Below are 18344 nucleotides of genomic sequence, written 5' to 3' on the forward strand. Positions count from 1 at the left end.
ACTATCACAATCTTTTTTATTTATAAAAGGTCATAATCTAGGTGAAATCATCCCATTACCTGTTTTTTGTAATTAATTTTAGTGGGACACTGCTACACCCCTTCAGTCTGCATATTGTTCATGGCTACTTTTGTGCTGTAACTGCAGGGCCGAGTTATTGCAACAAGGATCTTATGGCTCACAAAGCCTTACATAATACTATCTGGCCCTTTACAGAAAAGTTCACAGACCCCTGCTCTAGGACTAAAACACAACATTCTTCTTGCTTTTGAATTACATTTTATCAGTTAAATACTCAAACTTACAAACTGGTAAAATGTGGAAAGATAAAGGATTACCTCATGCTAAGCATTTATATTTTGAATTCCAAACACCACCACATCAACTATAATTTTATTTTTTGTATGTATGCATTTAGTTTTATTATAGCAAAGCAACTTGCACATTTTTAAATATTTAAAACTAAGCGTCATCTTTCCTTTCTAGGGAAACAACAAGAAAATTTAAAAACAAGCAGGAACAAAATTAAAATCGACAAAGTCAGTTCCAAATAAGATCCTACAGGATCTTATTGACTCTCCCATTGAATAGCAGGACTCAGGTCATCATTAGGAGAGAAGTAATTTAAAAGCATCATCTTAAACTGCAAAGATGTCCATTAAACATGCCAAAGGAGAAGCCCTGTTGTCTAAGTGCCCACTTAACCAACCCAAACATCTCAAACCCATCCTTTGCTGACCTTCTATAACCCCCTTTTTAGTTTAGCTTTTTCTACAAATAAGAGAAAATAGATACATGTTGGCAAATGCTAACTGTCCATATAGAGACAGAGTGTGCTCTCTGAGGCCAATACAAAGGGAGTAAGGATTTTCATCGAAATAAAAATTTATTCAGTAAAATGGCCTTTCTGAACAAGTTAACCTGAAATCTAAGAAATAAGTATACACAGGTTCTTTATACATTCAGAAAAGTAGAGACTAAACAGAAGATAATTTTCTGAAACATTCCATTAGACATCATCCTCTGAATTCATCTGGCTTGCCTCACCATGCCAATAGAGAAATCATTAAAAATAGACTGTTTAACAGAAAAAAAAACTCTCTCAACTTCTGTGAGAAATGATGCATAATTCTCAACTTTCCTAAGGTTAAATATTTAAGAAAAAAATATATGTATAAAAAATGGCAGAATGAAAGCCAGAGATCAAGATATAGGTGCATTATAATAAAATCTTAATAAAATTAATAATAAGGAAAATACAGAAGAAAGCCATCCACTATAAAATTTTAATAACATTATCATAAAAATACAAAAGAAAGCCATCCACTAAAATTAGTACCCCAAAACACTTTATATTAGTTAACTAGCTACAGATTAACAGTTGTTGGTGTGCAAAGTTGCATACATACTTGACTTCTCATCTGGTCTAATTTCTTCCTTGAATCCTGCATCCCATTTTCTAAATAGATGCAGTGACGCGATGAAGCATCCAGCAAAGCTTTTGTTGCTGATCGTTTGTTTAAGACATCATCTCGTTTTTGTTGAAGCTGTCTCACAGCTACCTGATAAGATGTTATTTTTGTTACTGATTTTACAAATCACCTTATTATTAGACCATTAATAATATTTAACTCTAAAGCATACTCTTTGAAAAATCTCACCACACAGGCCGATTCACCTTCTTTTCCTCATGTGTACACATTCCTGTGTGTTACTGAATCCAGTTAAGGATACAGAAGGTGTTATCTTCCTGCCAAACTGGTATTGTTATTCACACAACATATTCAGCCCACTAGTCATTCCTCCCTTGATGAATCTGCAATGCTTAAAAACCTTCTGAAGTCTCAAAAAGAAATGAGTATGTGGGTGAGACTGATGGTAGTAAATTATACATTGTGGAATGATTTCCCTCTTTTTTTAAATTAGAAACTCAAATCAACCTCAGAGTTCCTCACATTAAATCATCTGCTTAAATCCTTCCAATAGATGTCTATCTCAGAAGAAAAGTAAAATTCCAGTGGCCTTAGATGCTCTAAGTAACCCGCCCTCCACCTCCCGCCCTGACTCAGCTGCTATATCTCTCCTCCGTACTCACTCCATTCCTACTCTACCTGAATCCTGCCACTCCTCGTTAGTCTGAAATCCTCCTTAGTCTGAGAATGGGGATCCAGTGTCAAACTAATAAATCACAGATAGCTATGCCTCTCTTTGTCCTGGACAAAGTTATATCCAAATGATAGTAATTGAGCCTTGAAATAAAAATTATGAGCAAATTTTTTATTTAAAAACTGAAAGTAAATTATAAATGCCAGTGGGAAGATTAAATCAAACATGATTTGGCTAAAATTTACTGCATTTTCCCCATATTATAATAGAAGTAAAATTAGATGCCTTTAAAGAATAGAATGATCATATCTATACATAATTTGAGATTGAAACAGTTTCAGATTTAAGTCAAATTGACATGAAGAAAAACAAAATTTTACCAACTAAGACATATTTAAAGCTACTGAAGAAAAGTAATTATGAAATAGGGAATACACTTCAGTTCATCTAGGAAATCTGAAATTCACTGTCAAAGTACCCCACTTAATTGAATCAATTTCAAAATACCATTTTAGGTATGAGCATTTCCATATACCTGATTTATCATGGTCTTAAAATGTTGCAACATAAATACATTAAAATTATTACTTCAGCAGTATAAGACTACATTATTAATGTTAGTCTATATTCACATTTTATAACTTAAAATTTTATAAGCGACACATTGACTTTAATCAGAGGAAAGCATCTCTCAGTTCTAACTTTGACTTGCTGGAGACAAGGAATGTTTCTAAGCAGATATATTTATCATATGTATACTTTTTTATATTCAACTAGATCCAACATTCAGCTGTAACCAAATATTACTTTAAATTTTACTTCAGGAAGTTTGAAAAATACTTATTTTTCTTGATACTTACTTCTCTTTCTGCTTTCTCTTTTTCATATTGGCATTCTTTTTCTTTCGAATGATTCAATTCATTGACCAACATTTTATTGTCTTCTTCTAGTAAAAGACGGTGCTTTCTGCACTCAGCTTGAAGGTTTTGTACTCTAGCATCACATCCGGCTTGAATATTAAGTATTGCTTTTTCTTGAGCGTCAGCTTTGTTGCGAGCATCATCCAGTTGCTGTTGAAGCAATATATTTTGTTTTTTTAGTTGACAAAATCTTTCCTGCTTTTCTATGCATTTTTCCATTGTATTGTATCCACTTTTGTACATTTTTTCAATGTCCTTCATTTGACTCTGTTTTTGCTTTAGCTCACTTTGCACGTGTTCAAAAACCAAAGCCTTTTCTTTCAGAGCCTCTCCTGTGTAATGGAGCTCAGTTTTGAGGACTCTGGACTTACTCTCAGCTTTAGAAAGTTGCAGAGAAAGAATCAGAACCTGAGAATTCAAATTTTCCTGTAAATGACAACATTTATCTACTGTGCCCTGGAAAGCAAGCTCTTGGTCTCTTTCTGATGAGTGACTTGGATCATGATCACATAGAGCAGCATTCAGTCTACAACGGTATGATTGCATTTCTGTTTCCAGTCTTTGCCTGCTCTCTCTTTGCTTCTCCAGTTTGGAACGGAGCGTTGTGTTTTCATCCGTCAGAGCAGCAAGCTGTCCACTATAACAGGCTATCGTTTTTGCTAATGTTTCCTCATTCCGTTTTAGAGCCTTTTGAAGGTCTTCACACTTTCTTTTCACAATTTCAAAGTCTTTTAAGTATTTATTTTCCAGGTTTTGGTTTTTTATTGTGTCTTTTTCCAGCCGGAGCCTGGCAATTTCATCTTGCATCAAGCGGTTTTCATGCAGCAGGTCTTCTTTTTCATCAGTTTCAGAAACCTAAGTAAAACAAAGCAAACTTGTAACTAGTATCCAATAGGACAACATATTGTGATTGCTTCTGAAATTAAATAATAACCCATACATTTATACAATGAGAGGTTGCCATAACTGGATATCTAACTGGGAAAAAAGAAGTTGAGTCAAAACCTCAAACCTCATACAGCATAAATTCCCCAAAGTTCAAAAGTTTATTTGAAGACAGTGAATCCATGAAAGCAAAAAAGAAGCCACTAGATAATTATTTTAAATTTCAGGATAAAAAAAGGCTTTTACTGAATTACAACAAATTGCAAGGCATAAAGAATTAATAACTATGACCACATTAAAAAATTGGGTTTACACTCTAACATCTAAACTATACCTCTCCCTATAGTGAGAGCCTTAGCTTGGCAGATATTTGGACAGATGAATGACATTTTCCAAATTCTTTAAGTTCCCTTTTTCTAAAATATTGTATAGATATTCTACTTTTCTAATATTGTTATGGTCAGTTTTAAGAATGACATTTATTGATAAATGATAAGTCTAGGCATTATACTAAGCACTTTTACGTGCACAAATCAATGAACTCATTTAGTTATAATTCTGTAGCAAAAGGTTAAAAATATAAGCAAGCTGCAGGATTTTTCCCAGCTTTTCTGACTCTATTCCTAGTGCTCTTCCACCAAATCAGTAACTTCTGTGAGGTAGATATATACATACAAAAATAATCTTTTATTTCAAGACACCAAAAGTCAAGAAAATTAAATCTATAAAACTCTTCTTAGAAAATCATGAGATTATTTGCTATTGTGATAACTTTTATTCCTTTTCCATAACATTTGAAATGTAATTAACATGAAATGGGGAAATATGCTGAACTATGTCACTAGGAGCAAAATACTTACAATATCATTAAGTATATATTGTAGAATAGCATTGTTTTCAAAAGGCCTTTGAACTAAAATAAAATATTTCAAGATTTATTATAAATAATTATAGCTATAAATGCCATGATTCATTGTTAAGATGAAATAAAATTTAGGGATTGTTCAGGCCTAAATAATATACATTAAATGAAAGAGATGCTATAAGTAATATTAATAAGAGTAGAAATATGAAGTTTTACCAAACATTAATTTACCTGATTTGAATTATTTCCTTCTGTCTTCAATTCCACCTCCGCTGATTTGAGAGCCGGTTTAATTGGTTTTGTCACATCAGCTTCTATCCTATATTGCTCTTCTGTGATTCTTAACTTTTCCCTAACTTTTTGGTGCAACTCTTCAACACTTCTTCTTTTCTTTTTTTCTTGCTGTATGGCAAATCTGTAAATATACTTATCTTAGAATTTATCTTATCAGTGAGGACTAAGCTCTAATTTTTTATCTTGCCCAAATTCCTACCTAAGGGGTCCAGGGAGTCATGCCCTACAAACCATGGATTCTCATCAGATGGGTTATATTTGACCCTGTATATTGTGACTTGCTTTTCAATCTGATTCTGGCATAACCTTATGAGACAAGGAAGAAAACATTTAATCCAAAATATATGTCCTTGCCATGCCTTGAAATTGCCCTGCAAAGTCTCTTGTGGGAAAAATCCACATTCTATAGAGAACCCCCTTTCCCCTTTGTTTTCCTTCCTTTCTATGCAGATCCAGGGGATATTCAGCTGAGAGCCAGGCACCCTTTTGGGTCCGATAAGAAACATTTTACAATCTGCTCTCTCTGAAGTCTGCTGAGAGATTCCTCTGCACAGTAAAACTTGGTCCCCACAATCATTTATCTTAACCTGAACATTTCTTTCCATTAATCCCAGGTCTTCAAATAAACTCAACCAATTGTCAACCAGAAAATGTTTAAATTTACCTACAGCCTGGAAGACCCAGCTTTGAGTTGGCCTGCCTTTCTGAACCAAACCAATGTATTTCTTACATGTATTTGATTGCTGTCTCATGCTTCTCTAAAATGTATAAAACCAAGCTGCGCCCCGACCACCTCGAGCACATGTTCTCAGGACCTCCTGAGGGCTGTGTTGGGGGCCACAGTCACTCATATTTGGCTCAGAATAAATCTCTTCAAATATCTTACAGAGTTTGACTCTCTTTGTTGATATTAGAAAATAAAACATTCATATGTTGGTTTATTATCCTAATAAAGTTTCTATGTTCTTAAATACTATTTTTCTTTCTAGTTCTCATGTTTTTAATTTCTCACCTCAATCTCATCCAAAGGGCATGTATAAGTTGAAATGTATTGATAAGAGAACATCCTGCATAAGTTTCTATTACTAGTAACTCTAGCAAATATTATGAAAAAGGATGTTGAAAATTATTCAGTAAAGTTACAAGATAAAAATTATCTTTTCTTCACACAGTAATTACTCCTCAATTAGGATGAATCATTTAGAGTAATTAACATAAAGTTACTTTTTATAAACAAGCTGATACATTCACTAGAAATACATTTTCATCTTCATGAAACATTCATTGCAAGTATCCCTAAACATAATTTACATTGCAAGATAGCATTTTCGATGTCTTTATGAAACATATATCAGCAGATTACTGTAATTCAAGACTAGGTTAAGAATGTAATATGTTACCCTACACTTTTTAAGATTGTTTTTTGGGTAACACTTTCAGTCTATCCTGCTGATTAGTATGTACTTTATAACATATTGTAAAATCTGTTTTGGAACAACACAAGATCTAATATTTAATTAAACAACAAAGAATAATACATGTCTTCAGCGTAAAACTGAATTAATTTTATCTACATAGCAGAGAGAGAGAGATGTTGAATAAGCTAATCAGTAATCACTTTCCATTTTACTTTTTATTCCCTGCATATTAAGAATAAAACTGGATACTTTTTTTTTTTTTTTGAGAGGGAGTCTCCTACTATCACTGGGCTGGAGTGCACTGGTGCAATCTCTGCTCACTGCAACCTCTGCCTCCCAGGTTCATGCGATTCTCCTGCCTCAGCCTCCTGCGTAGCTGGGATTACAGGTGCAACCACCACACCTGGCTAATTTTTTGTATTTTTAGTAGAGATAGCATTTCACTATATTGGGAAGACTGGTCTCGAACTCCTGACCTCGTGATCTGCCCACCTCGACCTACCAAAGTGCTGGGATTACAGGCATGAGCCACTGCACCCGGCTGATAATTTTTAAAATAATTATTCTGGGTAAACAAAAATATCTGTTTTATACTCTGTTGGTTGAATTATAAATTAATATGAACATTCTTAAGAACAATTTAGAAATATTGATCAAAGATCTAAAACAGATCTAAAAAAGTTTCTATACTTTAACCAGAAGAATTTATCCAATGTAAATAATTAGAAATGTAGAAAACTCTGTGTATATAAAAGATGTTCCTTGTAGCATTATTACAAAAATTTTTTAAAACCTAAAATTCAATTCATCAATTAAATAATGAGGTTTCCAAAGGGTAAAATTCTATACAGCCATTAAAACTATGATTTAAAAGAATATGCATTTAATTATTAGAGAAGTATCACAATTAAGAACTTGTGATATTATATCCAATAATTTCACACTCCATAAGATTAAGAAGCTTTCTTCCCTGTTAAATCCCAGAAGGAAGTTCGCAATTACAAAACTTCTCCTTATACGTCTTTAATATAAAACAAACAGTTCAAACATTTATTTAAAACTAGATCATACCTCAAACTACAGAGTTCTTTTTCCAATTCAAGTGTTTCATGCTCTAACTGCGATTTTATTTCTTCTTTTTCAGATAGTCTCTTTTGTAGTACACTAGCCTTATTTTTCATTTTTTGAATTTTTACTCTAAGTTGCTCACAGTGGTTATCTTTAAGTTCTATTGATCTTTCACATAAACAAAATGTCTTTTTAATTTTCAATAGGTGAACACAATCTGTAACCAGGAAAAAACAAAGTAGAGATAAAATACATGAGTAGATTTTTGGATATAAAGGACTGTGCATTTTTAACAGGTATTCATTCATACATTGAACAAGTATGTACATATTGAGTGCCTACAAGGTGGAAGATATTATAGTAAGGTCTGCAGATAAGACAACACCTCTGCTATTGTTTTAGCTTAAAGTATAGTGAAGAACCAAGATAAAAAGGTGACAGTTATAAACTCAGATAGGTCCTGTAAAAAAAAAAAACCATAGTTATGTGATTGCATAAGATAATTTGATCTATACTTCACCCAGGGAAGATTTCCCTGAGGAAGAGATGCTACACTGAGAAATGAAGGATGAGAAAGAAGCAGTTAAGCAAAGAAGAAAGCAAAGCACTCTGGCTAGTTTACAGCATGTGCTGTGCTGAAGCTCTGCTGCAATCTGTTACTAGCTCTGATGGAGTAACAGATACTGATTTTTCATCTTATCTGAATGAATAAAAAACAAAACAGACAAAATACATTAAACTGATTTTCAACACAGTGGACTTCAGGCAATGAAGATGGTAGGTGATCACTGAAAGACAGAAAACAAATACAGCAGGCCTTACAAATATCCCAGCTCTTTTGACAGAGTTTTGATGGAGGTTCGAGGCCATGACAAAGGGAGAAAATCTGACATAGAGCTGGGGTGATGAAGCTGAGAGGCCAGTAAAACCAAAGCAGATAGAGATCACAGGACAGAAAACTGGAGAGAAAAAAGCAATACAGGAAACAAATCCTGGAGATGTGCAGAGATTCCCTCTTGGGTATTTAGTGGAGTAATGAAAAGTGCTGTGTGCTAGGAAACTTCCTAAGAACAATGGAAAATAAAATTAAAAAAAAAACAGTTAAAGAAAATTAGCAGAAACGATATCTGGGGTTCACACAATGACTGGAAGAGGGTCCATTCCCATGAGCCAGGCCAAAATACCACATACTTCACAGGACAATGAATACTCAGAAAGGTCTTGCCTCAGGAGTGAGGAATTACCCCAAATCTAAAAGCAAGAATGGAAAGATTATAAGTAAATCTCTGTACTCCAAATAAAACTCAAGATAATAAGTGGAGGCAGGGAAGGTTTTTTTTAAAAAAACCACAAACCATACTTGTAGAGACACAAATTACATTGTCAGAGGTAAAAACTATAGTGGATGGAAATAAACACAAATTAGAGATAACAAAGGAAAAGTTCCTAAATTTGAGAGGATAAACTGCAAGAAACTTTCAAGCAGCTAATAGATAACTCCTCAAATAAAAAAGAAGAGACAGAAAAAAAATTAAAGAAAAAATGGCCAAAAATATTCTAACCTTAACACAAACCATAATCCCACAGATTCAGGAAGGAAGTGTCTGGGACAGAAAAAAATGAAAATGTATCATTGTCATTTTTTATACCATCTAGGATGTATAATATTACTGAAGGTGAACTGTGATAAGTTAAAATTATATACTAAAAATCCTAAACACTAAGATAGCAAAACAGTTATCGCTAATAAACCCAAAAATATATATAAAATTGAATCATAAAAAACAGTTGACTAATCTAAAGGAAAGCAGGAAAAGAAGGGGAACAGAGAACAGTTGGGATTAATAGCAATCAAACAGCTACCAGACAAACATATCAGTAATCACATTATAAATGAAACTTGTCTAAGAACCTCAACTATAATACAGACTGTCAGGCTCATCAAGAAAGCAAGACCCAACTACAGGCTGCCTATAAGAAATGCACTTTCAATGTAAAGACACAAATTGGTTGTAAGGATGGAAAAAGATACATGCTAACAGTTGCCAAAGGCAGCTGAGCAGGAGTGGCTGTATTAATACCAAAGTAGATTTCATAGCAAAAAAAAATTCCAGCAATAAATAACAAAGGTCATGTCACGACAGTAAAAGGTTCAGTTAATCAACAAAACATAACAATCCTAAGTCTTTATGCCCCTAATAACAAACCAGCCTCACAATATATGAGACCAAAGTGGATAGAACTACAAAAAGTAACAGACAATTTCTAGGTAATCTGAGGTTTCAATACCCTTTACTCAATACGTGATAGAACAAGAAGGCAGAAAATCAGCAAGAATAGACTTGAACAACACTATGCTTTTCAAGTACCCACGGAACACTTACCAAAATAGACCATATTTTAGGCCGTACAACAACTCTCAATTAAAGGATTGAGTCAGAAGGATTTAAGTCATACAAAGTATGTGCCCTGACCACAAATCAATCAGATTAAAGACCAATAACAAAAATAACTCTGGGAAATACACAAATATTTGGAAACTGAGTAACACACATCTAAATAACCCTGGGTCAAACAGGTAATGAAAATAGAAATAGAAAATAGAAAATATTCTGAACTGAATAAAAATTCGTCAACCAGAATTTGTGGAATGCAGCTACAGCTGTACTTGAATACAAATTTTTAGCACTGCTGAATGTCTACATTAGAAGAGTCTTAAATCAATGCCTTTGACTTCTACCTTAAGCAACTAGATAAAAGAAGAGTGACATAAACCCAAAGCAAGCAGAGGAAAGGAAATAATAAACATCTGCTGTGGTCTGAATGTTTGTCTTCCCCAAAATTTATATGCTGAAAGCCAATCACAGATGTGACGGTATTAGGAGGGGGGATTTTTACAGGTAGTTGGTCATGAGAGCGAAGCCCTAATGAATGGGATTAGTGCTTAGTGCTCTTATACAACAGACCCCAGATCTCCTTCACCCCTTCTGCCAAGTGAGGGCACAGAGAAAAAGCATTCATGAACTAGGATGTATTCCCTAACCATACAAAAAACACGACAGCATCTGGATCTTGGACTTTGCTGAACCCACAACTGCGAGAAATCAACTTCCGCTGTTTGAACCAGTCTATGGTATTTTGTTATACTGTTGGTTCCAGAAGAAACAACAGAAAAAAATCAACAACACAAAACACCTTGAGGAGATCAATAAATGTGATAAAGCTCCATTTAGCCAGGTTGCTCAGAATAAAAGAAACAATACAAATTACTAATTTCAGAAATAAACAATGTGACATAATTATAGATTCTACAGATACTAAAAATATAACAAGATATTATAATTTCTATGTAAGTAAAGAGGACAACTTAGATAAAATTAACAAATTCCTTTAAAAATGAAAATTAGCAAATCTCAATCAAGCAATAGATAACGTGAATTGCCCTATATCTATAAAAGAAAGTTAAGTTATAGTTAAAAACCTTCCTAAAAGAAAACTCCAGACCCAGCTGGCTATGCTGGTGAATTCTACAAAACATTACTGGAAGAAAATAATACAATTATACATAAACTCTCCCAAAAGAAACAGAAAGAAGGAGTATATCTCAACTCAGTCTGTAATGTTAGCTTTACCCTGAACCAAAACCAGAAAATATTACCAACAAGAAAATTCCCTCATGAGCACGAATGTAAAAATTCAACCAATTTGTGATGCAACGAAGACATCCTCCCATAGTGGAGTGAATAAACTGTGGTTACACAGCCATACAGTGGAATATCACTCTACACATAAAGAAATGAGCCATCAATTCATGAAAATATGTGAAGGAACCTTAAATGCATGTTACCAAGTGACATAAGCTAATCTGAAAAGGCTACTTACTGTATGGTTCCAACTATATGATCAGGAAAAGGCAAAACTATGGATAAAGTAAAAGGGTGCCAAAGGGTAAGAGACAGCAGGAAAAGATACATAAGCAGAGCACAGAGGATTTTTAGGGAAGTCAAAATAATTTATATAACATGGATACACATCATTGTACATTTGTCCAAATCCATACATGTACAGTACCAAGAGTGAACCCCAATGCAAATTATGGGCTTGGGGTGATTGTGATGTGTCAATTTAGGCTCATCTATCATAGCAACTACCACTATGGTGAAGGATACTGGTAATGAAGGAGGCTAAACATGTATTGGATTGGGGGTATACAAAAAAATATCTGAACCTCCCTCTCAATTTTGACAGGAACATAAAACTGGTCTAAAAAATAAAAGTCTTTATAATAAATTCTAAATGAGACTTTAGTAAATTGTATCCGACAGTATAATGAAAAGGTGATACGTCATAAACAAATGGGGTTTATTCCAGAAATGGAAGGTTGGCTTAACATTGAAACATCATCTTTATTTACCACAAAACAAACTGAAAGAGAAGACCCATAGGATCATCCCAACAGACACAGGCATCTGATAAAATTTACTCCTGATGTTTCAAAGAAGAAACACTCTCAGTAACATAAGAATCCAAGGGAAGTTCTTCAGCATGATAAACAACGTCTATGATGAACCTACAGCTAACGTGCATCATAGTGAAAAACTGAATGCGTTTCCCATAAGATGAGGAAGAACATGGGAATGTCTGCTTTCACTACTTGTTTGTAGCATTGTTCTGAAGATTCTAGTTAATGCAGTCAGGCAAGAAAAAGAAATAAGAGGCATCCAAGTTTAAGAAAAGAAATAAAATTGTCTTTATACACAACCATGACCACAAAATAGGTATGGGTAAACCCAAACCTGTGGGCCAGCTTCTTGTCTGATAAGCTTTTATTGGAACACAGCTGTGTTCATTAATTTATGGATGATCTATGGCTGCTCTCATACTAAAATGGCAGAGTTTATCAGCTGCAAAAGAGACCCTTTTGCCACAAGCCTAAAATATTCACTATCCTTAGTAAGAGGGTAGTTTGAGAAAGAAAGGTTTAACAACCTTTGGTCTATGAAGAAAATCTGATCAAATCTACCAACAATGTGCCAGAACTAATAAGTGAGTTTAACAAGATTGAAGGATACAAATTCAATAGAGAAAAATTAACTGTATTTCTATATGCTAGCGATAAACAATCAAATGAAAATTTTAAAACTATCATTTTCTATAGTTTTATAAAAGTGTATATTTGGATTAGCAATGCTCAACCTGTATAAAGAAAGTCAAATACATCTACACTAATTAAACTATCATTTACAACTTCATCAAAAATGAAATACAGATAAATCGGATAAAATATGAAAAGACCTATAAACTAAAAACTACAAAATACTACTGAGAAAATTAAATACTACCTCTATAAAAGCAGACATACACTTTATTGAGTAGATTCGCTATTGTTAAGATGTCAATTCTCCCCAAATTAATCTATAAATATGACCCAATCCCAACTTAATTTCCAACAAGCGAGCAGTCTTTATTTTATTGATAAGCTGATTCTAAAGTTCATGTGAAAATGCAAAGGATCTAGCATAGTCAAAACAGAACAAAGAACAAAATTGGGGGATTCATTTCAAGAATTACTATAAATCAATAGTAACCAAAGCAGTGTGCCATAGGTACAGGCTGAGTATCCCTTATTCAAAATGCTTCAGACTAGAAGTTTTTCAGATTTTGGATTTTGGAATATTTGCATATACATGATGAGATATCTTGGGGATAGGACCCAAGTCTAAACACAAAATACATTTGTTTTTCATATTTACCTTGTACACAAAGACTGAAGGTAATTTTAAACAATACTTTTAATAATTTGGGGCATGAAACAATGTTTGTATACATGAGGTCGGATGTAGAATTTTTCCACTGTGGTGTCTATGTTGGCAATCAAAAAGTCTGGGGTTTTAGAGCATTTCAGATTTGGGATATTTAAATTAGCAATGCTCAACCTGTATAAAGTCAAATTCAGACAATCCCCAACTTAAGGTGGTTTGACTTACTGACTTTACAGTGGGTTTACTGAAGTATTAAATTGCTTTTGACTAAAACACTGGGTTTCCCACAATTTGGGGAGCATCTGCAAATTAATAAAATTCAACAGACAGTCCAGAAATAGATAACACATATGCAACCAGCTTATGACTGACACAGGCAGGATGGCAATGCAGTGGAGAAAGGATAGCCTTTTCAACATGTGGTGTTGGAACAATTGGCTGTCCATATCCAAAAAGTGAACTTGAATCCATACCTCACCTCACTCCATAGACAAAAGGAAACTCAAAATGGAGCACAGATTTAAATGGAAGATCCAAATCTATAAAATTTCTAGAACAAACACAGGAAAAATCTTTGTGACCTTGTGCTAGGCAAACATTTTTTACATATGACACAAAATGCAAAATCTGTAATTCAACAATTAAATTGGATTTCATTACGATTAAAATCTTCTGCTCTTCAAAAGATACTACAAAGCAAGTGAAAAGTCAACCCAAAAACTGGCAAAAATACCCTTGTAAAAAAGTAGCTAAAAAGTAATAGTATCCAAATACATACAGAATTATTAAAACTCAACACGTAAGAAAACATCAACCTACTTTTTTATATGCAATAGATGTGAAAAGACAGTTCAACAAAGAAGATGTACAGATGGCAAATAAACACATGGAAAGATGCTCAACATTTTAGTCATTAGGATCGTGTACATTAAACCCATAAGAATATACATAATACACCCATCAGAATAACTAAAATTTAAAAAAATAAATACACCAGTAGTGTGACAACATAGCAACTGGAATGGTCATTTACTGCTGAAGAGAATAGAAAATAGTACAAATATTTTGGAAAACCATTTAGCAGCTTTTAAAAACAGGAATATGAAGGGCCATGAGGAGACGTTAGCGGGTGATGGATATATGTTGACTATCTCGATGATGGTAATAGTTTCACATGTGTATACATCTGTTAAAACTTATCAAATGGTACCTTTTACATGTGTGCACTGTATCACATATCAATTATACCACACTAAAGCTACAGATTGTAGGAGCAAACACCTAAGGCACTGGCTGTGGCACAGAGAAGGGTACGCAATGATGCAGTATAAAGCTGGAGGACTGAGATCCATACCTTATAGCAATAAATGGCAGCTGGGTTTTCAGCAAGCAGGTAACATGATCAGGTGTGATTTTTTACAACTATATAATTATGATTGCAGAACAGGCCATGGTTTTGGAAGGTGGAATAGTAGGAAAGACAGTTAGAGGGTTATCACAGTATTTCAGGTGGGAGGAAATGGTAACATGACCGTGGGTAAATGGGTAATGGCATAGAAGAGAAGCAGAGTAAACAAACACATTGGGTGTGCCATTCACACTGAGAAAAGCACAGCGAAATGATCATAGCTCTTTGGCTGAGAAGGTACAAGATACAGTTGCTTTCATTCTATTTTAACATAAGGCATATTTCTGAGATGAACATTCTTGTAACATATCAGTACTCTATGGTACAGTGCTAAGCAATGTGTGCATACATTGCTATAGGATTTTTAAAAAGCCTTATATTTATGCATTGGTCCTACCTTTACACTTCATTTCATGTTGATCAATGAGTAATATGACATTCTTACAATTACAGCAAAGCAAGTCACCGTCCTCTGAGACTGTTTGAGATGACTGAATTATGTCATCAAGGTCATCCCTAGAATGTATTTGGTTTTTCACCTACAAAATAAATAACACTGTTTCAAAATGTCCCCAAAATATTTATAGCATATACTAAATGTACAGAAGTGGGAATTGCCCATCTGTTTATATGAGCACAAACACAGGTACCTGTTCTGTACTTTTTTTTTAAGCAATTTCCTTTATGTTGACTCTAGTTCAGAAGACCACATGGTCTACGGATAAATTAGTTTCCCAGTTCCTATGCTATTTAGAAAACTGACAGAGCGACTTGGGTTAATTAAGGAACAAAGATTAAGAGAAAGTCTTCCTGAGCTTGAATTATTTTAATTGCAAAAACAATCTATTTATACATACAATTAGGTATTTAGATAACCCCATTTTACACAAGAGATTTTCATAAGTAAAAAAATTCAAATGGATCAAATAATTGGTGAAGAGAAAAACCAGAGTAGCAGCCAGTGACCCTCTAAGTCTTTTGGAAGTTGAACTTTCTCCAAAGCCAGGAACTCTACTTTACTTGTAATATGCTTACCTCATTCTTAAATCTTTGCATATATCACTTAATTCCACTTCTAGACATACTGCTGATGTTCTGTCACCGTGTGGTGGAGAATAATGCACATTTTCTAATTCAAGTTTTATGCTTTCATATTTATTTGCACTACAGTTGTCACATAACGGCTTCTGGAACACATTCTGTATTGGTTTTGTACTGTTGTGTTTGTAACAACAGAAACACCATAATCTTTTTTTTTTTTTAATCACATGCTTCATTTCTTTGGAGCAGGTAAGCCACATACCTAAAAGGCTTTTTGAATCACTAAATTGAGGCATATGTCTGATGTTTAATTTCCAATTAGCGGTGTTTTAGTTTTTTGTCATTTGCCTCACAACCTATTTGTCTTCTTTTATTTCAACCATAACTACTTCTGGGTTTCTTGCTTTTGTACTTTCAGTATCATTATAAAAATTTTCCTTGTCTGAGTTAAAAACATGTTCAGTATCTGGTTTGTTGTCATTTTCACAGTCTACTTTATTTCTATTTAAATAAAGCTCCGAAGGTGACTGGCAAGCATATTCTGGGGACCCAGAGTGTGAATGAGAAAGAAGGGCATTTTTGAGACTGGGTTATTTTTGTTCAGGAAATATCTGGACTACTACAGAGACAGACATGCCAGATGCATCACTTTCCTGACAATCAGGTGAATCATTTGTCAAATTAGAGGGTATTTACTTAAGTTTGTTCTTCCTGAAGAGTTATTATGTAGTTGCTCTTCCTCAATACAAGCAGTTTTGTAATTTTCACAAATTTCACTGAAACTCTGCTTTAACTTATTTGTGATGAATTTTAAAGCTTTTTTTACCCTAATTTGTCTTGTTTGATCCACATTCTCTCATACTTTTGTGCACAAGTAAGTCCTGCATATATAAAGAGGTCCTTTCTATCACAACACTTTTTCACTACTAGTTGTTGAGACAATTTTTGCACATGCAAAAGTGGAAGATAAATTTGCTAGTTTTCTTTCTCAGATGTCTTTTCTGTCAGAGTACATGTTTTAAAAATAACTCTATCTTTAAATAATCAAGTGTAAAAAGAGAAAAATTTTGAAATAATTAAAGTTTAATATCAAACTTCTTAATCTACGTTTACCTACTCCCAAATCACTGGATTGTAACTAAGAAGTGAAAAATAATTTGCATTAGCCTAAAATCAGTGAAAAACATAAATCATGAAACTTTAATTTGTCACTGTTTGTTTGGACTAAACTTGACTAATTCATTATGTGTTAAATTTCCCAAAAATGAATTAGGAGATGACTTGTGGTACTATAAAGGCACTGTCACTTTAAAAGATTTTATCACTATATGTACAGTGTACACTTGAGTGGTTTTTCCTAATATTACTAACTAATGATTAGGCAAACTTTAAATTATTAGGAGCCAAAATCACCACCAGTCAGTAAGAAAAGCAAATTCTTCATCTGGCAGCCAAGATGGCCAAATAGGAACAGCTCCGATCTACAGCTCACAGTGTGAGCGACGCAGAAGATGGGTGATTTCTGCATTTCCATCTGAGATACCAGGTTCATCTCACTAGGGAGTGCCAGACAGTGGGTGCAGGACAGTGGGTGCAGTGCACCGTGCATGACCCGAAGGAGGGTGAGGCATTGCCTCACTCAGGAAGTGCAAGGGGTCAGGGAGTTCCCTTTCTGAGTCAAAGAAAGGGGTGACAGACAGCACCTGGAAAATTGGGTTACTCCCACCCTAATACTGCGCTTTTCCAATGGGCTTAAAAAATGGTGCACCAGGAGATTATATCCTGCACCTGGCTCAGAGGGTCCTACGCCCACGGAGTCTCGCTGATTGCTAGCACAGCAGTCTGAGATCAAACTGCAAGGCAGCAGTGAGGCTGGGGGAGGAGCATCTGCCATTGCCCAGGCTTGCTTAGGTAAACAAAGCAGCTGGGAATCTCAAACTGGGTGGAACCCACCACAGCTCAAGGAGGCCTTCCTGCCTCTGTAGGCTCCACCTCTGGGGGCAGTGCACAGAGAAACAAAAAGACAGCAGTAACCTCTGCAGACTTAAATGTTCCTGTCTGATAGCTTTGAAGACAGCAGTGGTTCCCCCAGCATGCAGCTGGAGATCTGAGAACGGGCAGACTGCCTCCTCAAGTGGGTCCCTGACCACTGACCCCCAAGCAGCCTAACTGGGAGGCACCCCCCAGTAGGGGCAGACTGACACCTCACACGGCTGGGTACTCCTCTGAGACAAAACTCCCAGAGGAAAGATCACACAGCAGCATTCGCTATTCATGAAAATCCACTGTTCTGCAGCCACCGCTGCTGATACCCAGGCAGACAGGGTCTGGAGTGGACCTCTAGCAAACTCCAACAGACCTGCAGCTGAGGGTCCTGTCTGGTAGAAGGAAAACTAACAAACAGAAAGGACATCCACACCAAAAACCCATCTGTACATCACCATCATCAAAGACCAAAAGTAGATAAAACCACAAAGATGGGGAAAAAACAGAGCAGAAAAACTGGAAACTCTAAAAAGCAGAGTGCCTCTCCTCTTCCAAAGGAACACAGTTCCTCACCAGCAATGGAACAAAGCT

The 18344-nt window shown here is 34.9% G+C and overlaps 1 protein-coding gene across 13 annotated transcripts in view; it reads right to left on the reverse strand.

The window, feature by feature from the left end:
- The window catches only part of LOC109025523 (ankyrin repeat domain-containing protein 36B), a 141775-nt gene that overhangs the window by 40318 nt on the left and 83113 nt on the right, over positions 1 to 18344 (reverse strand). For 11 of the 13 annotated variants that reach the window (XM_063695583.1, XM_063695592.1, XM_063695593.1 and 8 more), the window contains 5 exons: positions 15124 to 15265; positions 7560 to 7773; positions 5008 to 5191; positions 2967 to 3881; positions 1410 to 1562 (listed from right to left, as the gene is read on the reverse strand). In XM_063695583.1, coding sequence (XP_063551653.1) covers positions 1410 to 1562; positions 2967 to 3881; positions 5008 to 5191; positions 7560 to 7773; positions 15124 to 15265 — 1608 coding nt within the window. Of the gene's footprint in view, positions 1 to 1409; positions 1563 to 2966; positions 3882 to 5007; positions 5192 to 7559; positions 7774 to 15123; positions 15266 to 18344 lie in introns of those variants that run through there. The other 2 variants (XM_063695595.1, XM_063695594.1) reach the window with 1 other exon arrangement.

The sequence above is a fragment of the Gorilla gorilla genome, chromosome 12 (genome assembly GCF_029281585.2).
Source record: "Gorilla gorilla gorilla isolate KB3781 chromosome 12, NHGRI_mGorGor1-v2.1_pri, whole genome shotgun sequence".
Lineage (NCBI taxonomy): Eukaryota > Metazoa > Chordata > Mammalia > Primates > Hominidae > Gorilla > Gorilla gorilla.